The sequence below is a fragment of the Artemia franciscana genome, chromosome 4, assembly GCF_032884065.1.
Source record: "Artemia franciscana chromosome 4, ASM3288406v1, whole genome shotgun sequence".
In the NCBI taxonomy this organism is placed as follows: Eukaryota; Metazoa; Arthropoda; class Branchiopoda; order Anostraca; family Artemiidae; genus Artemia; species Artemia franciscana.
This window is the reverse complement of record NC_088866.1, coordinates 60,966,764-60,990,896: the sequence shown is the minus strand read 5'-3', so window position 1 is coordinate 60,990,896 and position 24,133 is coordinate 60,966,764. Positions and strand designations below refer to the sequence as shown.

Genomic DNA, 24,133 nt, shown 5'->3' with positions numbered 1-24,133 from the left:
TGGCATTTTCGGGAAAACTGAAACGAAAGCTTGGGAAACTATTAAGTGTTGACCCATTTTATAAACTGATTTATGTTTTGTTTTTCAATATGGCACGAAAAAGTGCCAATAAATGGGCTAACATGATAGAAAGACAACAGTGAAGATGGGTTGTTCCGTCATCTAGGATTCTTATCAAGCCATATATTTGAAAAAAAAAAAAACATTAAGTTTCCCAGAGAAGATAACGATAAGAAAAATTAAACATTCAGAAATAGGGAAATGAACAGACTTTTTCGATAACAAAACATGGAAGGACAAATTTAATTTCATGTCGAAAATATGACCTATTTTCAAACACTTATAGCCAAGAGAAAGTAGTCATCAACGTGGAATTATTTCTTCCAAAAAATGTATCTTTTGGAGATAAGATTGAGGATGCAGTGTCTGAGGCACTACTATGATAAAACAATGTCAGAAAAAGTGACTCGGGAAAGTGGAAGTCAAGGCGCAACAGGTTTGCAGTTTTGTCTCATAGACAAATGTTGACCGATTTCTATCTGCTAAGCTCTGAATTAAGCCCAAAAGCCTGATTTAAGGCAAAGCAATAATAAATATATCACAAAGGTGCATTTTGATCTCAACAAAGTGGAATTACAGCTTAGGCTATACCTATACCTCCAATTTCTGTCCCAGTTTTTCGGAAAACGGCGAGTCTTAACGTCGCCTTACATAAGGCAAGATTCGTCAATTGGCAATAATTATAAAAAATTATGTCACTTGTTTACGAAAAAGAGTTCAACTTACTGCCAACTATTTATGAAGTCTTGAAAATGTAAGAGCATATTTCGGGATAATTTCTTGTTGAAAGGTCTACATAGGAATATCTTAAAGCTTTCATCAAATTGAAAGAACACATACCTTGTTTGGGAAAAACAAATTTGGCTTGGCTACTCTACTTCTCTTGAACTGCTGGTCTTGCCAAGGATAGGCTATTTTTCATTTTTCACTGAATTTTACAGAAAATTAACCAGTAGATTTATAAATAACTAAGAAATCTAATAGTAGTACTCTTTGTTTTAATATGTTTCCTCATGGAATGTTGGCTAGGCCAGAATTGGGCTTACTAGGTTAAATAATTACCAATGCTTTGTATCATGTAGGTTAAGTCTGTAATTTGAAATGATTCTTCCAATGCAAGCAGCAGAAGGTAAAGGTGAAGAGTTGCAGCTTTCTAGAAGGAGACCTTCTAAAACAAAATAAGAGCCATTTTAATATTGCCAATTTTATGCTCTTTCCTGGCTAAAGGCATTTTTGTGCTAATTCACCCTCCCCTGTTGGTCATATATATAGTATTTAGATATAGTCTATGTCAAACTTAAAAAAAAAATATTAAAACAATGGAATTCCTATTTTTAATAGGTATATGCTATGCAGTATAGGCTATTTATATCATTCAAAAATTGTGTTTGCTCCAATTTCTCATATTTTAAACCCCTTTTAAAATTGTATTTCTAATTCTTCTTTTTTGAAAAAATCAGTTCCTGAAATCTAAAGCATCTTATCAAAGATTCAATCTGGTAGGGTTACTCAGGCTAAAGTGGATATCTTTGAGTCTATACAACAGATTCCCATTATACAACACTTCAAACAGTATAAACACCAGTACCTACATATTATAGTGACCACACTCAAGAAGTGGTTAGGTTAATCATAATTAAATATCCCAAAATATGATGACAATATAATACTTTTGATACCTAGCCTACCAACTCTGTATATAGAATAGTTAATAAGTATATACACATGTACAAGATCTTATTAGGGTTATATATAGACACATTGGGGTGAGTGGGTGCATTGTCTGGGTAATGACTACAGGGCTGGATCAAAGGGCCAGGGGGTAGGTTGGGAATAATATCTTTTAAATGACTCCTTGGTCATATTATGTAACTCTTGAAAATTTGCTATAATTAGTGTTCTATCATTAATGCTTGTCTACAGAGACAAACAAGAAGCTAAGAGCTTGACTGTCAAAACATGATAGTTCATGTTGCCAACAATGATGTAAGATGAAACCTACCTCTGGATTGACTTCTCTCATTCTGGCAAACACTTTTGTACTATCAATGAAATTGTTTGTTTCATCTTCCAATATTTTATCACAAGTTTTATTGTTGCTTCAAGTATCTCAATAGTGTTAGATGATGTTGATCTTCTTTTCTTTAAATTTTTCATTTGCTATCCTGATCTTGTACATGATTTTTTTTTGTAAAGATAAGGCAAGCAATAAAATCAAAATTTAGAATCCTTTTCAGAGGCTGATAGCTTCTGCTTTTGACTTTTTATTTGTGATCTTTATCTGCTTTGTTTTGTAAATGGCTGAAAGTACTGCTTAAAACTAAGTAACTACTGTATATATGTGACAAGTTTCAGAGATTAAGGCTATTTTCAATTGAGGAGAGTTTTCCTTTAAGGGTGGCAAAATGTTTTGTAGATGAAGAGAAGAACACATACTTTGTCAAGGATGTTGAACAGCTCAACTATCCAAAGAGATGAATTGCCACACTGTGTTATAGCAATGTTTAGTCTGTGGGCCTGTCAGGGAATAAAGGGTACAAGGCAATCAAAAGTTCATATATTTCCTGCTGGGTATTAAATTGAGCAGACATCATACTTGCATAGTAATAAGACTAGAAAGCTAGTTTATCCATAGGGATTCCTCTCTTTGACAATTTTCTTACTATACTCTCTGCCACACCTTGACAAGTTTTCATTATTAGTCTTGCCAACATCTAATAGTCTCTTTCTATGTGTCCTTTCTGAGCTGGCATTGCAAATTATGCCCACAAGCTTATCAGAATTTGAAGCATCATGTGTTGTATCATAGAATGAAATTCTGGATCCAAAATTCTATTGAAGAACTTCTCCCTGACTTCTGCTGAAAGAAAGTCAATGAACTATAATGGGTATCAAGGCCTGCCACATATATTGCTAGAAGTTGAGTAATTTGAACAAAGGTGCCAATTTCTTATTCAGTTATTGTAAAGCCAATTCCCTGTATTGCTAGGGTCCCTGCAGTGTTGAAAAAAAAATCTAAATTTTTCTGTTTGTCTCTTCACCCTTATCTTGCTGTAAACCTTAGTTTTGGTGCCTTTATCAAGTAAGAAATCCACATGACTGCTGTTATTGACAAAGTGACAAAAATAGAACAAAGCTGCTTTTTGTGACTCAGAAAAGAAATAACTTGCTAATTGTCCTTGGTATGCTCTTCATTTTGTGCCATTGCTGCAGATCAGCTTTCACCCAAGCTTTTTCAAATTGGTTGCTGCCAGGACCTCTAGAGAAAAGAAAACACATGAAGTAGAAGGTACTATTTTACTCAATATTGTATTTGAAGAACTGGTAATCCTTATACCATCCTGGATAAAAATGCCACTGTTACATTTCTTATATTGAAGAATCAATTGGGAAGATGCTCAGCTTTGGTTAATTTAGACCAAATGAAATAAGGTACTTCCTTTGGTTTTCCTAGAGATTGTCTTCCTTATTCCTGGACCCTTGTGAACTATAATTCTAAAATTATCACTGGAACTTTCAACAACAGCTCTGCCAATTATTGAAATATCAAGAAGTTCTTTAGTCAAATTGACTGTCAACTCTTTACATAGCTCAAACACAGAATATGATGTAGATTGTATTATCTTGAATTGCAGCTTGGAGAGATATAAGGATTTTCCATCCTTGTGATGCTCCAGTGATGAAAAAAAAACTGTTTGGTGTAGGTTGTGGTTGTTGATCTAGACTCTTCTGGAGGACTCTGCAGCTTCCCAATTGTAAAGTTAACTCCTTGCAGAGCCATTCCTTATCAAGGTGAGACTTGAATGTGTCAGTTGAAGTTGCAGAAACTGTTTCCTCAGACAGTTGATTCCACAGATTAATGACTCTTTGGCTGAAAAAATTATTTCTAGGTCTACTCATCAAATGGTGCATGGGGAGCTTCAATGAATGCCCTCTAGTACCAGAGTGCAAGGGCTATGCAAAGAGACCAGGAAGGGTGTTATTAGATTTTTTTTTGGTTAAAATCATATCACCCTTTTCCTTTGGTATGTCAGTGTTGGCAGCTTCAAATGTTGTAGTCTTTCTTTGTATGGATGTTTATTCATGCTGCTAACCATCTTAGTGGCATGATGCTGGACATCCTCAAGCAACTTCTTATCTTTTTTGAAAAAAGGAGCAGCCAATGATGTTCCAACCTCTAGACATTGTTGTACAAGCCCCTTATATGACTAGATCTCAGATCACCTGAGATCTCTTGTATTCAACAAGAAATTTTCTAAGACAATCTTAACAATGTCATTATAACCAATAAGTAATGATATAATGTATTCCAGCTTCCTAAAGCATGTAAAACAAATTCATTATTGGGTCTTTGATCGGAAATATCTTGCCTGATATTTGACTCCTTCTTATAATCTGTGTTGATTGATGGTGTGACATCAAAATTATTGTAAAGAGCCAGAGGCACATATTTAACATAGCTTGTTACTTTCATCCCTGTCAAATACTTACCTCTCAACTCTAATGAGCTATTCCAGAATCTTCAAAACCACTCCTGTTCTAGGGAAAAACAAATTCTGGGTACACAGCCAAGTCTTGCTTGCCCTTTTCAATTGTTGTATTCCTATCAACCTTGTATTGCAAATAAGTTGTTGTTTTTTTCACTACCCTTGATGTACTTGCTTTGAAAGGGTCTTGTGGGACTCCTTTTCTTCAAATTCTAATTACTTTCCATTGTGTTTAGAAATTTCCTGCCTTCTTTTCTGCTCATAGTCAAAGTTTGACCAACAATCCATGCACATAACCTTGGCTCTTGCTTTTAGTTGGATCATATTATCTTTTCAGGCTTCAGTTGAGATTTCCCAAATTGAGCCATCAGACAGAAATAAATTATGTGCAAGCATAAACTTATTTTTAAGGCCATATGCTAGGCTACCAGATCAGTCCCTTTAAACCTGGTTTATTTTAAACAACTCTGTTTAAATGTGAGATTATTAAAAAGAAGAACTAAACAATAGAATAAAACAACTCTATTCTATTTACATGCAAGTTCAGTTTTTGGTATCTTCAACTGAATCAAAGCAAGGCTGAAATTAACCATTTTCCTGCTGAAAAGCCTGAAGAAAGCAAAGTATTTTCAGGAGCAGGAAAATGCAATGCAGACTGTCTTTGACTGAATTGAGCACCTGACAACTGGATAAGGCCAAAATAGACAACTTAAATGACTTCACAAAAAGTAGGGGCTAGATCTGAATGACCAGACAAAAGCAAGTCATATGCAAGCATTCACAGGTTTTTAAGGCCTGAGTTGCTACCAATCCAGTACCTTTAAATGTAGTTTGATTTAAACGACTCTATTGAAAACAGCATTTGAAAATTAAAACAGAGCAACCAAAATAGACAGCTTAAATGACTTCACAAAAAGTAGGGGCTAGATCTGAATGACCACACAAAAGCAAATCATGTGCAAGCATACACAGGTTTTTAAGGCATGAGTTGCTACCAATCCAGTACCTTTAAATGTAGTTTGATTTAAACGACTCTATCGAAAACAGCATTTGAAAAATAAAAATAAAATACTCTATTATAGCCAATTCTATTCACAATGTTGGCACAATGTGTTATTTATTATTATTTTATTTTTGTTGACTTGCTTGTGTATTTTAGACCAGGGCACTTCATATTGAAGGATTTGTCATAGAATCTTTGATCATGGGTCATTTATTTGGAAATTGAGAGGACTAATGCCCTTTTTCGTAGTCAAAATTGATCAGAGGGCAAATGCCCCTACCCCTCCCAAACATATTTTCCCAGACCATTCTGATCAATATTTTGAGACAGCCATTTTGTTCAACACAGTTGAAAGGTCTGGAAATTATGTCTTTAAGGATGACAACCCTCCACAGCCCTCAGGGCTAGGGTTGTAAGTTATTACCGAAGGGTATATAAGGTTTTCTTTTAGGAAGTGCAGTCATATAAACTTTGGAGGGTGCTTATGTTATTGGTAATCAAAAGCTCTAGTGCCCTTTTTAAGATTCAAAGTGACCAGAGGGCAGCTACCCCCCCCCCCCAACACACATGGGGTTGAAAAACTCAGAGCCTGGGGGCAAGGGTTGCAAGTTATGCCCTGGGGGCATTTAAGGTTTCTATCAAAGGGATGGTTGTATAAATTCTAGAAGAGGCTTGTTTAGTTGAAAATGTAAAGTTCTAGTTCCTTTTCAGAGTCGAAAATGATGGAGGGCAGATGCCCCCCCCCCTTCCCCTGACTATCGCTTTTTTCACCAAACGAATCTGATTGGAAGACCCCCCACCCCATAGCTCTCAAGGCAAGAGTTGTAAGTTAATTCCTGTGGGCATGTAAGGCTTTTATAGAAAGAATGGCCTACTTCAAAGGGGACTCATTGGATTGGTAATCACAATTTCTAGTGCACTGTTTAAGAGTCGAGATCAGAGGGCAGCTAACCCCCCCCCCCACACACACACACTTCATGTTCGCCAGATATACATCCAATAGAAATTTTGAAACAGTCATTTTATGCAAAATAGTCCAAAGATCAAATAACTCTGCTTTTGGGGTTGATACAAACTACCAGAACCTGGGGGCAAGGGTTGTCAGCTATGCTGCAGGGGGATTTAAAGTTTTTATGTTTAACTTTAGAATATCTCGTTTGGTTGAAAATTGGAAGGTCTAGTTCCTGTTTAAGAGTCAGAATTGATGAAGGGCATTTAAGAAGAACATATAATAATGCCTCTAGGATTGACACAACCCCCCAGCGCCCCAGGGAGAGGGTTTTAAGTTATGCCACAAGGGCATATTTGAGAGCAGCCAGCCCCCTGCCCCTCGACTCATAATTTCCCTTAATACATCCAATCAAAATTTGGAGATAGCAATGTTGTTCACTGTAGTTGAAGGGTCTGGAAATATGTCTGCGAGGAAGACTCCCCCCCTCCTCTTCAGCTCTTGGGGCTATGGTTGTGAACTATGCCCTGGTGGCAAATAAGGTTCTTAAAAGCATTGCAAGACCACACTGGCTATACATGACCTATGAAACAAAGAAGAAAAAATATTATAAGTGAAAAAAAATAAAAAAGTAGAGACACAACAACATGGAACAACATGAAGAGAAAATAAGCAAATATTTCTCCAAGAACCTCCGCTAAGTCGTCCTGAGTGCAAAAAAAATCTAACCTTTTGAAGTAGATTACACAAGAGACAAAAGAGACGATCTATATGTCTTCTGTGTAGTCTACTTTAGAAGTTTATTTTTTTTTATTGACTATATTTTCTCTTCTTTGTTTCATAGGTACAAGCTTCTTATAGAAAGTGTGTTGTATATGCTTTGGAAGGGACTCATTGAATTAGTATCAAACTAATTAGTAATTAGTAAGAGTCAAAGCAATCAGAGTGCAGCTACCCTCCCCCCCCCACACACATCTTGTTTTTCCGATACACATCCAGTAGAAATTTTGAGACAGTTCTTTTATTCAAACTAATCCAAAGATCATATAACAAGGCTTTTGGGGTTGATACAAACCACCTGGGCCTGACTGCTAGGGTTGTAAGCTATGCCCCTGGGTCATTTAAGGTTCTTGTGGAAGGGATGGGTGTATAAACTTTAGAGATGGTCCATTTGGTTGAAAATGGAAGTTCTAGTTCCCTTTTAAAAGTCAAAAGTGATGAAGGTCAACAACAACAACCCCCCCAACTATCCATTTTTTCACCCAAACATATCTGATTATTATTTTGCGATGGCAATCTTGTTCAAAATAGTCCAAAGAACATATAACAATGCCTCCAGGGTGGACACAGCCCTCCAGAACCCTGGGACAAGGGCTTTAAGTTATGTCCTAGGGCAAATAAGTTCTTACGTAATGGTTGGCTGTATTAAACTCAAATGATTCTCATTTGATTTTAAATTGGTAGTTACAGGGCCCTTTTTAAGAGACAAAGTGATTTGACCCCCCCCCTCTCACGCGCATTATTTCCCAAAACCAACATCCAAACAAAATTTTGAAACATCAATTTTGTTCAGCATTGCTGAAAGTTTTATTAATTATGCGTTTGAGGATGTCCCCCCCCCTCCCCAAGGCCTCAGGGCAAGGGCTGAAAGTTATGCAATTTGTTCATTGTTTACATATAATATATGTTATGGAGAGAAGGTAAGCATGTTTGACTTCTGTTTTCCCGAAATACAAGGGGTAGTAAGATAAGTCTTCCAGGGAATGTTGGCGGGAGTGTTGAACTAAATCAAAACATATTACGTTTATATTGTAGCGTCCCGCTATAATTTGCTTGCTTTAGTGCATTAGTTATTGTTTTGCTTATTATTTGCTTAAATTTTTTTGTTTGCTCTGCTTGCCTACCTGTTGATTATATCATGTTTAGGGGTGCCTGGGTCATATTAAACGATTAAATATGCTAGACTCATACATGGTGTCAGAAGTGGGATCTGCAATCAGAAAATAATTTTGGAAGGAGTAACACCCCCGTCGATGAAGTGGGAGTAAGAAAACCTAAATAAAGAGTGGTCAAAGTTTGAAGAGCATGCCAAACTAATTTTTCTTGGTCCTCTATCTGGTAAAACAGGGAAGATCCGTTGTGCATATCTACTTATCTCGATTGGTGGAAAAGGAAGATGCATTTTTAAAACATTAGAAATCAAAGAGGAAAATAAGAATAAATTGAGCCATAGGTTTTAAAGCTTCTACAATATGCAGCTCTAAAGAAAAACAAAATATTTACTTGATATATTTTTCAAAGACATGACCAGCATGAAGAAAAAACACCCAAGAAATATATTACTGAGTTAAAGTTGCTAGTTAAGCAACTTTCGCAGCGCGTGGCACCGAATTATCGCTTTGTGTTAGGTATTACAATCAGATAAAATTTGTCAAATACAAAAAAGAAAGAAAAACACAGACACACAGAAAACAAATTAAGGACTTTCACACAACCTGCCTAAAGCATATCAAAGAATCTAAAGTCATGAACTGGGCTTTCTATGATAGTTCCAGCCAGACTCTAGAGCTGGAAGTTGATGACTAAAAACATGGACTTGGAGCCTAAATATCTACAAACAGGAAAGTTTTTGCATATGCATCAAGATCACCGAGTAAGTTGGAGCAGAATTATTCCCAATTAGAAAAAGAACTGTTTGCTATTGTCTATGGTTGCCTCCATTTCCATCATTACATCTTTAAAAGTCATTACAGATCATTGACCCCTCGAAACGATACAGAACCTCTTCAAACAGCTTCACCAAGAATTCAACGCCTTATGATGTATATCCAGTCGTACAACTATCAATACTTCATTTGCCAGATGTGGATGAACATATGCAAGAAGAAATCAAAATATTTGTCCACTCATTCGTTAAAGCTCTACCTGCTACAAACAACAAACTAGAGGAAATCAGGAAAAAGACTGCTATATATCACGAACGAACAACTCTACCTGCTACAGACAACAAACTAGAATTAGGCAAAATACTGCCATAGATCACGAACTGACAACACTGAGAAAGACTGTTCAAGATTGTTGGTCAAGTAATGGAAAATCATGCTCAAAACAATAGTGCACTACTGGAACATCTGTCTGGACCTTTCAATGTATGATAATTTAATCTTTAAAGGGTCCAGAATTTTCATCCCTGCCATTTTACAAGAAAGAATTTTAAAGGTTTTGCACTCCTCACACTTGGGTGCAGACAAAACAAAGCAGTCAGCTCAAATGATAGTCTACTGACCCGGCATTGGAAAACAAATCCAGATATTTATCCAAAAGTGCAATGTCTGCATTCATACAAAAGCCAACAACCAAAAAGAACCAATGGTTTGCACACTACTTCCAGCCTTACCCTGGCAACATCTGGGGTGCGACCTGTTTTAGTGGAACAGCAAACACTATATTATACCTGTTGACTAATATAGCAGAGGTTGATAGCTTAACCTCTACTACCACTACCCAAGTGGTTACTAAGCTGAAGGGGCAATTCGCACGCAAAAGTATACCAGCAATCCTTCCAACAGATAATGGCCCCCAAACAACTCCAGGGAATTTCAGTTATTCACCCAAGATTGGGGTATCACAACGCACCTAGTCCCTACCACCCCACGACAAATGCATGTGTTGAAAAGAGCATGCAGACCTGAAAAAAGACAATAAATTTATGCTAAGTGGACGAGATTCATACACTGGCCTGCTTGAATACCATAACATACCTGTGGATGGAATGGCAGCCCCAGTCCAGCTGTTCATGACCTGCAGTTGCAATCAGTACTCCCTGTCACAGAGAAGCATCAAGAAAAGCAACTAGTGCCTGAAAATAAGTTTGTGTCATATAGAAAACAAAGCAGAGCACGCCAAAAAGATTATTACGATGGGACTGCCAAATCCCTGCCAGAAATAAAGTAAGATCAGAAGTACATGTCCAGGCAATACCAAACAGTCCTTAGAAAAGAGGAATAGTAACTGAAACTTGCCCTCAACCACAATCATACAAGGTTCTTGCTGATGACAGACCATCCATCCGACACAACAGAGTTAGAATATCTCATAGAAAAGAAGAAAGTAGAGAAGTATCTCGAATAAGACATGAAAGTGAGCCAAATGAAAAATCTAAGCCTGATACAACTATAATCAAAACTATCACTTTCCACAGCTGAGCTTCTGCCAAATTAACAAGCAAAGCTGATTGCACGCATTTCAATCGAACATTAGACAATGGGATAAATGCATCTTTCCGTGCTAGTGGAAGTGCACAACAAGAGCCAAGAGCATCACCAAATATAAATAAAACATGATCCGGCAGATCTGTAATGAAACTCAAGAGGTTGGATCTCTGAAGATTAAGAGTATGATTTTTTCAGAAAAGGGAAGATGTAGTATCCCGCTATGGTTTGATTGCCTTAGTAAATGAGTTGTCGTTTTGTTTATTATTTGCTTAAATTTGTTCGTTTGCTTTGCTTTGCTTGCTTATTTGTTGATTATATTATGTTTACAGGTGCCTGGGTCATATTAAATCGATTAAATATACCAGACTTAAACGATTAAAGTTCTGTAATTTGTTCATTGTTTACATATAGTATATGTTATGGAAAAAAGGTATGCATGTTTGACTTCTGCTTTCCCAAAATACATAGGGCATTAAGATGAGTCTTTCAGGGAATGTTGAGGGAAGTGCTGAACTTAATCAAAACATGTTTATATGTATATGGGTTGTTAAAAAGGTGCAACTCCGGAATGACTGAGTATATTAATTTGGAATTATCAGGAAATGGTATGGGAGATGATAAACTGACTAAAAAGACTGATAAACTGATAAACTGATAGGTCAGATAAACTGACCTTTGTCGTTTGCGGACTTAGCACCAAACCAGGACTTCCCCCTGTTTAAAGTGAATAAGGAATTAGCTAGTCTTTGTACCATGTCATTTTTGTAACAGCCAAACTGCATTAAGCCTTGAAAGTCTTATTTTATCTTTTCATATAATTGTTTGTTTATAATATCCATTTTCTGCATTTAGACATCCCCAACTACTTCTGCCTTTGGCAGAGTTGTATATTCTGACACTTTCTTATTTTAAAGCTTTCTTTTCAATTAAGCAAACTTATATATGTTTTAAGAGCATTTGTACACAATTAGGATGCAGTAATATTATTATTTCAAAAAATTGCTATCACAAGCCCTTAATGGCCAAATTCAAATTTTGGGGTCAGTAAATAAAAACAGGACGAACACAAAAACATTAAATGGAACGAAAGCTAAAAGACTAGAAAAAAAATGCCGAAATTAGAATTATCAGCATGAAAAACCATCCATTAGTCAATATTTAAATTTAGATTAGATATAGCACGTTAAAAAGGTAAAAACTGGTTAAAGTCAATGAAACAATAAAAAAGGATATAAGTACAAAAAAAATTAAAGGGGTTCTAAAAAAGGAAAGAAAAACAAAACAAGTGAACGAATCCAAAATTTGGGCATTGCCTGTACCAATTAATGAGAATAGCCCAGTGAAACTAGTAGGATGTTTTGTTTATCATTTTCTTAATATAAGGTACACAGTTTTTCTCATACCTGGATGTATAGCTACAAATGGGGGATATGGTAGGAGCAGTCTGGGGAATGACCTAAAAGGGTTAAATCTGCGTGGGGAATGTCTTTTTGGTAAAATGTGTTCTGTGCAAGGGTTTGTTGTTGCATTTCTTTAAATTGTGGCTTAGTATACATCTCCTGAAACCAAGCGTTTCTGATCTAGCTCCTTTTTTTTTAGAAAGGGAGAGTATAGGACTTCCTGGAAATACCAGGGTGCCAAACTGGACAAGCACATCCAAAATTAAGGGGGGAAAGGAGTATAAATCCTTAAAGAACAAGGAGAGGAATGTAAAATCTATTAGATGCTTAAGCAGGGAGAAAAGTACATTAGTTAAATGAATGATATTTTTAAACACATATAAAAAAGGATAAGAAACAGATTAAGTAAGAAGAGATTATGACACGGGTAATCTAAAGAAGGATACAGGAATATCGGGAAGGATATGAATAAAAAAATGGCACGGATTTTTAGCGAAATAAGTAGGCATTGTAATGGATTAGAAAGGTTTACCATCATGTAAATTTCTCTAGCAAGTTTCAACAACTGTAATGTGTTCAACGAATTTGTATCTGTCAAGAGATTCCCTAGTCAGGCTGTTCATCACAACTGACAAAAGGAGGGGCTCTTGGAGAATACCTTGAGGAATTCCAATATGCAGAGGGAGAGGATTGGAGTAACGATTCTAATATTTAACTAAGTCTGATCTATTTGATAAGAAGGAGGTAACCAATTTAACCAAGTTAGATTAATACTAAATTCAATAACAAGTTTTTCAACTAATGTATTGTGATTAACAAGACCAAAATTTTTCTCAAGATCAATATTAATTATATTGAGCCAAGTTTTAGGTTTTTCAAGAGTTTTTCCAATTTATGTTCACAAGATGGACAAGGTAATTGGAGTTGAAGCGGATTTGAAGTTTCTGAATTGCCTCAAATTGGGTTTGTTCCTTGAGCCCCTGTGCAAGGAATTCTTCATAAGGTTTCAAGAATATAGGAGTGACAGAAACAGGCAAACACCTTTAAAACCAGACTTTCCATTTTTCTTTCTTAAGGGGCTATGAAAGCCTGCTTCCATAGCACAAAGGACAGACAAGGGTATTGAAAGAAAATAGCTATTGGCACTAAAAAAGGGACACGGGATATCCACTGGGCGGACACTTGTTTTATTACCATCCCAATTCCTCTTTTGATCTCCAAAGGAAAACTAAACGGTAAAGAATGGGGAAGATCAACAACTGGTGATTGATAAGACAATACTGGAAGGCTTGGACAATGAAAGCAAGGAATTTTGTTAAGGCTATCGATGGTAACTTCAGGGGGCTCAGATAGGTTGAAATTTAGCTGATCAAGTCTCTTGCCACCCAACTTTTTAACTACTGAAAATCAGTTTTTGGTTTGTTTTTAAACAATTTTTTGACCTTATTTTTATAGTAGAACAGAGTAATTTTACGAATTTCTTTTTTTGTATTTTTTTTGTAGTTTATTGGTGTCGTCCAATTTACCGTATATAGGGCTTATCACTGGAGCATAAAATTCGAGAAAATAATTAAATATTTATCGTTTGATTTTTAATGGAAAGTAGCAGTTTTTTCCTCAGGATTTTGTAAATTGTAAATATTTGACCAATCTTTCGTATTAAATTATGTGCCAAAGAAAAGAAGGCCAGATTTACTAAGATGCTGATAAGCACTATATGTGGTTGAAAACAATGCTTAAAGGTTGAAGTTGGAGACAAAAGGAGGAAGAGCTGATAACTCCCACCCAATGGAGAAAAGCTGAGGGGGAGATTTAAAATTTTCTTGTATTAGTCAAGAGAGATGTTCCTAGCAGTAGTTGTATATTAACTTTTTGCATGACTTTAAGAGAGGAGCAAATTAAATCAACCTCAAGATCATCAGAGTCACCAACTAAAAAAGAATCAGGCAATGGGATGCTTAGAAATAAGAAAGTCAGTAATTGTTGGCAATTGCTAGATGATTCTAGTTTTCGCCTGTAATTTGGTTTGGCGAGTAATAGAAAACAGCTATTGCGATAATATTAATGGAGAGGGGAAGTACTTTCTGTCTGTGAATTATTTTTATTTAGTGCTTTCAGTCTGAATACTTGGAGTATTTGATAGAACAAGGGACCCTGTATCATAGGACTGTACTTCCGTAACAGCTATAACATCTATTTGATTCAATTCTGGTGGCATATCTATTGTGGTAAGCTTGCCAAACTATGGCTTTTGGCATTAATAAATAAGAATTTAGGGAATCTAAAATGATTCGAGACGACTGTCATTTTGACGCGACTGTCAATGAATTTGGCTTGTTCTTAAGAAGGGTTTTTATCTTTGGCTGCTGGGACCTTTGAAAGGCAGGGTTAGGGTGAAATTATGTTGAGAGGTGGAGAAAATAGCAAGGTAGAATAAAATAGTTTAAAATTTTTTTTCACAGCATGGTTGCCGAATTTGAGTTTTATGTCACAAATAGTACTAATTATATATACATATATCATATCGAAAGAATTTGACCTTAGTGTCAAACATAATTCATGGTACAAAATAAACAAATAAAGATGAGTCAAAACTTAGTTGAAAAGCCAACAAGAAAAAAAAAAAAAAATAGATAACAATAAAATTTATGACTAGTTTCCCTGGTTATTATTCAACTAAAAAAAAAACTCGGAACAAAAGTCTTCCGATATCTTTCATGTTTAGCGGGGATGGAAATTAGTTGGGGGACTTTTTGGGATTTTAATTGGGACGGTCTGTTGCGGGCAGGAAGACAGGGTTCAGGGATGATGGAACGTAATCATTGACAGAGCAATCAGGAAGGTAATGTTGGTGATCAGTAGACAGCAAGGGAGAATAACTAATTTTTATTACAGGATAATTTCTACATGCAAGGACTGTCAAACCTAAGTCATATTGATAAGGTTGCCGAAAGGGATGAAATGAAGTGGGGTCATGGGGATAGTTTAGGAAGAAGTCGGCTTTCGAAGGTTCTTGAGAGGAGGGCTCAGAAAGTAAGATGGTTCTGGAAAACGGGAGTAGGATGGAGCGTGTCTGAGAGGAGAGGACTGGGTTTATTTTAGCAAATGAGGGACGAAGGCCCCAAAAAATGGGCAACTTCTTGGAAGCCAGACAAGGATCAGAGCTGCAAGGAAGCGTGTGTCTAGGAGGAATATATGTAATATGAGATTGGGGAAGAGTCTGAGCAAAGTAAAGTGATCCACGAGGGTTGGGTGGCGGGGTTGACAGGATAGGATCCATTGAGCATTGAGGGATGTTTAATAAGAGAGGAACTTGTTCTAAGGTATTGCCTAAGAAAATAAGACTCTGACTTCGGATTTATGACTGGATTAAATTAAAAAAAAACTAATTTTTTTAGCTGAAAGTAAGGAGCGACATTAAAACTTAAAACGAACAGAAATTACTCCGTATATGAAATGAGTTGTCCCCTCCGCAATCCCTCGCTCTTTACGCTAAAGCTTTAAATTGTCTTAAAAAGTAGAATTGTGGCAAAGAGTCAAACTTTAGCGTAAAGAGCGAGGGATTGCGGAGGGGACAACTCATTTCATATACGGAGTAATTTCTGTTCGTTTTAAGTTTTAATGTCGCTCCTTACTTTCAGCTAAAAAAATTAGTTTTTTTTTAATTTAATTTCTGAACGTTTTTGAATTAATGCATGTTTGGTTTTGGCTCTCCGCACATAAATTATTAAAATGAAATTTGTATATTAATTCTTTTTTTGGCTAAATGGCTTTCTATTAGTTATGATCAGACGATTTTGAGAAATAAGGGGTGGAGAAGGAGGCCTAGTTGCCCTCCAATTTTTCGGTTACTTAAACAGGCAACTAGAACTTTTAATTTTTAACGAACGTTTTTATTAGTAAAAAATATACGTAACTTAAGAATTAACTTACGTAACAAACTTTCATAACCTTATATTTTTATTATGTATACGAGGGGATTTGTACCCTCGTTAATACCTCGCTCTTTACACTAAATCGTAAGTTTTGTCCCAATTCTTTAATAATGACCCCTGAATCAGAAAGGCCGTAGAATAAATAGTTGAAATTACTAAAAATACTTTAGCATAAAGAGCAAGGTATTTATCTCCTCGTAAACACCTCGCTCTTTATGCTAAAGTATTTTTAGAACCCCTCATATGCGTAATAATCTCTGTTCGTTTTAAGTTTCAATGCTACTTCTTCTTTCATTTGAAAAAACGTTTTCATGTTTATTTTTCATTGTTTTCTTATAGTAATGCCAGAGAATCCTGCGCCCTTGTCATTGAATTTTTCTTCCCCCATGACAGATTCCTCCAAGGAAAGATCCTCCAACATAGCCCCCCTCTCCTCAGCCCCACCCCCAAACAAAATAAAATCCCCCTGAAAACGTCTGTACACTTCCCAATAACCATTACTATATGTAAACACTGGTCAAAGTTTGTAACTTGCAGCCCCTCCCCCAGGGATTGTGGGGGAGTAAATCATCCCCAAAGACATAGTTATTATGGTTTTCGACTATGCTGAACATAATGGCTATCTCAAAATTTTGATCCGTTGACTTTGGGAAAAAAATGAGCGTGGGAGGGGGCCTAGATGCCCTCCACTTTTTTCGGTCACTTAAAAAGGGCACTAGAACTTTTCATTTCCGTTAGAATGAGCCATCTTGCGACATTCTTGACCACTTGGTCGATACGATGACCCCTGGGGAAAAGAAAAAACAAAAAAACAAAAAAAAAACAAACAAATAAACACGCACCCGTGATTTGTCTTCTGGCAAAAAATACAAAATTCCACATTTTTGTAGATTGGAGCTTGAAACTTCTACAGTATGGTTCTTTGATACGCTGAATCTGATGGTGTCATTTTCGTTAAGATCCTACGACTTTTAGGGGGTGTTTCCCCCTATTTTCCTAAATAAGGCAAATTTTCTCAGGCTCGTAACTTTTGATGGGTAAGATCAAACTTGATGAAACTTATATATTTAAAATCAGCATTAAAATGCGATTCTTTTGATGTAGCTATTGATATCAAAATTCAATTTTTTAGAGTTTTGGTTACTATTGAGCCGGGTCGCTCCTTACTACAGTTCGTTACCACGAACTGTTTGATACAACATGGGCTGCCCAAGTTTGGATATTTGCAGGTCAAATATCTGTAGCCAACATGCAGGCCATTGCAACCAATACAACGCTCACTTGATGCAAATTTTGATACATGGACGTAGTCCAAATGGCAGTTAAATTTAAAAGACTGGTTGACAAGAAAAAGCAATACGAATGCAATAAATAACATCTTTTTTTCCATCATACTTGAAAAGAAAACGAAAAACGGGAATAAACTTCGGGCCCAGATTCATTACGCTTTTCAAGATTGGAAATCCTAATTGCGTGGTTGTGAGGGTACTTTCTATCATATTTACAATTTACCATTTTTTTTAAAATAAAAAAAAAATATCACTTGTACTTCCTAAATGGATTTTTGGTGAAACTTGCTTGAACTTAGATTATGTCCAGAATTGCAGCTCTCCCCTAATTTGGAAGAACCAGCTAAAGTTATGTTGACACACTTGTGTACTACAAGAAAAGTTTTCTAATTTGTGTAGAAAACATTAAATATTCTTAAATTTTATCATGACAATTACTTATTCTTTTGGATGTTATTTAAATTGTTTTATTTTTCAGATTTGAAAAAGATACTGCTGATATTAGTCAAAGGAAAGCAGACTCCCAAGAGGCTTCACAAAAACTACTTGAACTACATAAGAAAATTGACATAGCTCGAGAATTGGTAAATTGCATGCAATTTCGAAATTTATTTTCCCCAAATACACTTTGGGAATGGGACAGGGGGAGTGACGTTGTCAAAAGAATGTATCTAAGGTTATGGTCCTGCCACCTTAAAAAGTTCAAGGTATATATTTTTCTTAGGAAAGTTTTGATGGTCTGGTCAATTTCTACTGCTCTAATTAACCAATAACCCACTACTTGCTCACATGGAAATTCCCCACCTTTTGGCGTGACGGGCCTATCTTCCAAAAATACAATATTTGAGTGATAAAAACATACTTTTTCACGTGCTAGCATATTTTTGGACCCGACCCGTACCTGAATATAGGAAAAAATACGTTTTAAAGCCATGATCTTTTCATGGGAAATGTGGTGTGGTCCTTTGAAACAATCTGAGGGGAGTTACACCTTTAAAGTGCGAATATCTGTAGCCTTAACGAACATATGTAACTTTTAAGAAGAAGGAGAATAGTTTCCAGGAATTAATCTAGAAGGTTTTTTTCGCACTAATTTTGAGTGGAACCTGTCCCCCCTCTCATATTTGTTCAGCATGTGTATTGAGTAGCATATCGGGTATGAATACACAAGTTTTAGTTAATTTTCAATTCATAATTATAGACAGCATTCCATAGCTTATTTAAAATCTTATAATGACTTATTATGCTTTTTTAAACAAGTATTTTTCAAAAAGTGTTAACTGTAGAAGAGGGGAAGGGATATTTTTGTTTATTGTATTTTCGTTACATTTTTATCTTTGTTAGGGTCATTGGTAATGTGGGAACACTGATTTTAACATGAACATAGTAAAAGCTTCCAAAATACAGATTTAATGGCCCATTAGAAATATAAGGTAGCTTTCAAGAGTACCAAATAAAAAAATTGTACCAACAATTCCTCTAAATGTTAATTTAAGCAAGAAGTTATTTTTTTTTTATCCAAATACTACTACTGCTACTAACAACAATTCACCGCAGCACCAAGCCGCCTGAGACCAACACAGCTAAGCACGCTCCCCCTTCATCCCAATGTATTAAAAGCCTCCCTTTTTACACCCCCCAGGAAGTTCCCATTTATTTTAAATCTTTCTTTATGACGTCCTCCCACCAAAGACGAGGACAACTTGCTTTCTGTTTAGTCCTAGACGGTTGGTCGAAAAGGACAATCTTTGTCAATTTTCTCATCCGCACAAAGTGCCCTATCCATCCTAACCTTTCTTTCATTATAGCCCTAGAAAGCGTGATTGAACCATATTTTTCGTACAGCCTACTGTTTGACATACGGTCAATCAGCCGGGTACCCAGAACAATCCGTAGGCAAATTCTCTGGAAAACATCTAGCAAATCTTAATTCGGAGCGCGTATGCTTCAGACCCATGTTTGACCACTGTCCTCTGTAGCTTCTTATATTCTAATCTGGGTTTGTAGATTTATCTTCCTATTCTTCCAAACTTTTTTAATTGTGGAAAAACACCCCGAGCCTTGGCTATTTTACTTTTAACATCTTCACTGCTCCCATCGTCTTTACTAATAATACTACCAAGGTAAGTAAAGCTGCCCACCTGATCAATCTTTTCGTTTCCCAGCATCACCTTTTCATCTTCACTTATTACTAGCCTTAGCGACTTAGTCTTCTTAAAATTAATTTCAAACCTATCCCAGCACCCTGAACTTGCAAAACGTCTAAAAGTTCATTCACTTTGCTCACACTTTCATCTAGGATGCTTAAATCATCAGCATAATCTAGGTCAAGGAGAGTTTTCCTCGCCATTTGATTCCTTGTTTTCCCATTGCCTTTCCTGTGCTCCTTAAGACGAAGTCCATCAAAATGATCCATATAAAGGGGATAGAACAAAACCCTGCTTAACTCTTGATTTAATAGAAAACCAGCTGCTAACCTCATTTCCTACCTTAACCGCAGCAGTTTTATTCTCATGCTTAGCACTAATCACTTTAATATATTTGTCTGATATACCGTACAAGGACAAGACCTTTGCTAAAGCCCTTCTATAAACAGAATCGAACGCTTGCTCATAATCTATAAGACTGAGGACCAAAGGTGTTTGACAACTCAGGCACTTCTCAATTATTAACCTAAAAGTGAAAATTTGGTCGACACATCCTCTACCTTTTCTAAAACTGCACTGTTCTTCTCTTAAAACTTTGTCTACAGCATCTCTGAGTCGAAAAAGTATCTTATTACTAAGTAATTTTCTACCTACAGAGACTGGACTAATGCCTCGATAATTATCACACTCACTCTATCACCTTTCTTATACAGTTTTTTAATTAAGGTTTTCCTTATCCTTATGTACTTCCCCTTTTTCAAAAATCGTATTCTTAATATTCAGTAACTTATTTCTAACCTCAGAGCCACCATATTTAAGAAACTCATTACGCACTATCAGTACCTGGAGCCTTTTTATTTTTTAATCTTTCTTTAAAATTTCTTTAAATTTTCCTCTGTATTTTTTTTTCTGAAACTCTATCTTGGTGTAGCACATTAAGTTTATTATGCTAGTTAAACGATCCCCGCGCCTCCAAATTTTTACACTAGTATAGTTTCCGACAATGCACTGGCTTGATACCATGATAATTACACCGTTTTGATATCAAAAGATAAATTTGTTTATAAACTGTTTTTTAGGAGCGACTTAACAAAGTTAGTAAGGGGAAAAAACTAGTTTTTTCCCCTTTTAATAGCGTTAGGTGAAGTTTGACAAACTCCTATGTTTCTTATCTTTCATTGAACTGTGATGTCATCTTCTTAAAAATGTGCCATACAAAAGCATGGGGCTACAGTTTTGCGTACTTTTACCTGTCAGTGGACCATTTTCCAGCTCGTTGCAACCATTTTGATTACTTCTCGTTAGCCTCCTCCCCTCCCCCTATTCAATCCATCATGGCTAGCTATACAGATTTTAAAATTAACTCATGTGACCAGACTCATGTGTCCAAATGTCCTGATAAACAGGGTAAAAACAAGGGAGGGGGGGTACCTAACATAATCTGCTATAAAGGCTAAAATTGTCAGGGACAAGTTGCTTATTCCACGATTCTCGTGTGGGCTGCCGTTATTCGAAAGAAAGAAAAATATTATAACACAAAACTAACTATTCTAGGTGAAATATACAAAACACTGAATCTAATGCTTTGTAGAAGTTTTGCCAAATACAGGAATTCTCTTTAGCAATTTTTGATCTTTTATGTTGTATTTAAAATAATTCAGGCCCTCTTTGTTTGCTACGAGTAAATGAGAAAAAGGAACTTCCAAGGATGCATAAAATGTTTGAATACCACAAATTTATTGTGTAAAAGGAATTGATGTAATCCAAGTTTTTAAGCTTAGTTTAATTACTGCTCATGATGGCTCTTCGTGTTCATACTCAAAAAGCAACATAAAACTTTAGAATTAGCCCTTTTCTAGCCATAAATAAAGCTTTAGAAATTCCTTATTCTATTGTCCTTTTTCGTTTTCAGTTTTTTTTTTCGTCGACTGTATGCGGATAGTTCATTGATCAAAATTATTTTGGAGCTTCATCATAACATAGTCAACAGGTATATTGTGTTTTCCTAAAATAATCAGAAGATTCTGATTAAATACGTTTTATCTGAGCCATTTTCAGATGAAATCAACAGTTTTCAATAACTTTGGGCTTCAATATGAAGCATCTAGCATTTTCCCCACCATTTATGAAATGATCCGCAAGTCAGTTTGTGCAACAAAAAAGAATGATTAGACCTTTTTTCGTTTTTAGTGATCCAAATTGTCTAAAACTGAAAGCACAGTATTCACTGAGGCAAATAAGAAGGGGGGGGGGGGGGATCTCGGACTAACCCTCAACTGTTGCATCAGAAAAATATTCAATATCAAACCTGATTAGGTTTGTGACCAAGTCTTATTGTTATCGATAAACAGTCTGTAAGGAAATATTATTAAGTATGCTTTGAATCAGGAATTGAACAATTAAAGCTGACCCAGGATTTGAATCAGAATCATTCAAATCAAGTTAATACTTTTTCTGTTTTAAAATAACGGTTCTGATATATATTTTATGAAATCCCCCCCCCCAACTGATTGATCGAGCATTAGTAGACATTGGTTTATTTATATATGAAATAATTCATCCATGGAGTTGGGCATCTCCACGGTTCAAGTTTTGAAATTTGATTGGAAACTTTCCTTCTAGGTTAAGAAAATTGAAGGAATCGATTTGACTCCTGAAGATCAACTCAAACAAATTGAAAATCTTCGTCAGCAACTTGAATTGAAACGGTCTCTTCTTCTCAAGTACAGATCTTTGTGCAACTTTGAGCGACAAAACGAACAGCAATAATGCCACTCCGTTTTCTTACCAGGATTTTAATGGGTCGTTTCTTAAATGACCCCCACTTAGTTCATAAACTGTCAGAATCCCCATTAATGAAGAGAGCAGCACAGATTGTTGTTGGCGCCTATCTTAAAGGGAAAGAAGCCGGTGAAAATTTTGTTCGATCAGAAACTACTACAAACGCAGCCGACAGAATCGACAAATTTAAAATAACCTTTAAGGAGGAGTTAAAAAAGGAATTGGAGAACTTGAAGAAGGGAGAAGAACGTAAAAAAAGCTGATTTGGCTTCTGCCTTAGCCATAGGGTGTGTTCTGGAACTGATTGATCAATAATGATCATTAGCTACTTGTTATTATCTCTAGCCTAAGAAAGCAAATAACGACAAATTTACCCTCTGAAATGCTTATAATACACTAAATAGGTTATCCGCATCATAGTTCATATCTCATAGTCCATTTCGCAATTATGGCGGTAAAAAATTGTTATAATTTTGTGTTATCCCTTGTCACAGAACCAGAATAATAAGTAATTAATTAATGATTATTTATCATAATTGGGTTCTAGAACACATCCATAGTTTATGTTTTAGCAATTCATGTTTAAATTGTGAAATTTTCATGTATGAGATTTTTTTTCGGATATTAAATAATATTCATTTCAAAGCTAATATGTATTAGCATCCAACAAGTAAATGTCTTCAAGTAAGGACCAGTGTGAAAGTACAAATAATATTAATCTGAGATATGTAATTTAATCAACTATATTGTTTATGTTTTTAAGAATATAAGATCAGTAGCGTCAATCCAGGAAAATTAGGGGGATGGGGCTTTTGTTGTTAATGCCCCATCACATAACCCTTTATTTACGCTAGTGTATAAGAGAGGTTTCCTAAATGGCATAGGCTTAGGGATTCAGTTTATTGATGGGACCTTAAAAAGGTTGGTTAAGAGCAAGGTTCCTGAAGTGTAACCTATTTGTGAAAATGAATAAATCTTAAAAAAAAATATGTTATTTCCTGGAAATAGCCTATATTTCTTTTTTTCAAACTATAAATGGTTATGAACGGCATGGTTATGGAAATTGCTATCTTAAAAACTGAATATAGTTTTAAAATTTTATATTTCTTACGATCCTATATCATCACTTTGTGTTCGAGTGTGACGATTTCAAGCTAGATATTTTTTCAGAATTATCTGGGATTTTTGTACGAAGAACAAATTGGTCAACTCAACCGCAAGGAAGACAACTTTAAATACACAATCAGATAAAAAAAGAAAATAGATTGAATAATTTGTTCTTGCCGAGTTTATGGAAAAAAGGGAATTTGTGTCATGTTCAAGCAAATAAGGCCAAGTATTGAGGTCAATTCTTATCTGAGAGGTTCACTTCAAAATACACTACTGGAAGCAGAAATCTAATACAATCCTCGTTTTGGTGAGACATTTCATTTTCAAATCTTGGAGACTTTTAAGGGGGGGGGGGGCTAAGGGCAAAGGGTGCCACTAAAATTTAGAAACCATTTATGTATCACGCCTCAACGCTTACAACTGGTTCTGGGATCTGGCACCCCTTTAACCCCAACTCTTTTGTTTTACTAAAAGCATACTAAAATGTAGCCAGTGTGCGATTACAGTAAGTGTTCTATTTAAAATACCTTTCAAAGAATATGAACAGAAAATTTTACTGTACAAAGCAAATACAGCTGACAAGACTACAACTTTTCCACAACTCCTTTCAGTCTCTAAGTATGGTAGCAAAGAGTTTAGCCTACGAAACTGGGGATTGAGAGGGGTGATAGCTCTTTTCAATATTTATGACAACTTTTTTTTTTTTTAAGGTTTAACCTTGCTTTTAGTTTTCACGCCAAAATTATTGTTTTTTTTCT

The 24,133-nt window shown here is 35.8% G+C and overlaps 1 protein-coding gene across 1 annotated transcript; it reads left to right on the top strand.

The window, feature by feature from the left end:
- Window positions 1–689: 689 nt before the first annotated feature.
- On the top strand, window positions 690–22,910 carry LOC136026681 (mediator of RNA polymerase II transcription subunit 9-like). The gene is made up of 3 exons (XM_065703423.1): window positions 690–814; window positions 17,816–17,921; window positions 22,107–22,910. The coding sequence occupies exons 1-3, from the start codon at window positions 753–755 to the stop codon at window positions 22,251–22,253; spliced, it is 315 nt and encodes a 104-aa protein (XP_065559495.1). The 5' UTR covers window positions 690–752; the 3' UTR covers window positions 22,254–22,910.
- Window positions 22,911–24,133: the final 1,223 nt, after the last annotated feature.

Bases quoted from the DNA above. Each gene is read 5' to 3' on its own strand.
- LOC136026681 (XM_065703423.1), top strand. From the start codon at position 753: ATGTCACTTGTTTACGAAAAAGAGTTCAACTTACTGCCAACTATTTAT. The intron at 815-17,815 runs GTAAGAGCATAT...TTTATTTTTCAG, and splicing joins ATTTATGAAGTCTTGAAAAT to ATTTGAAAAAGATACTGCTG. The intron at 17,922-22,106 runs GTAAATTGCATG...CTTTCCTTCTAG, and splicing joins TTGACATAGCTCGAGAATTG to GTTAAGAAAATTGAAGGAAT.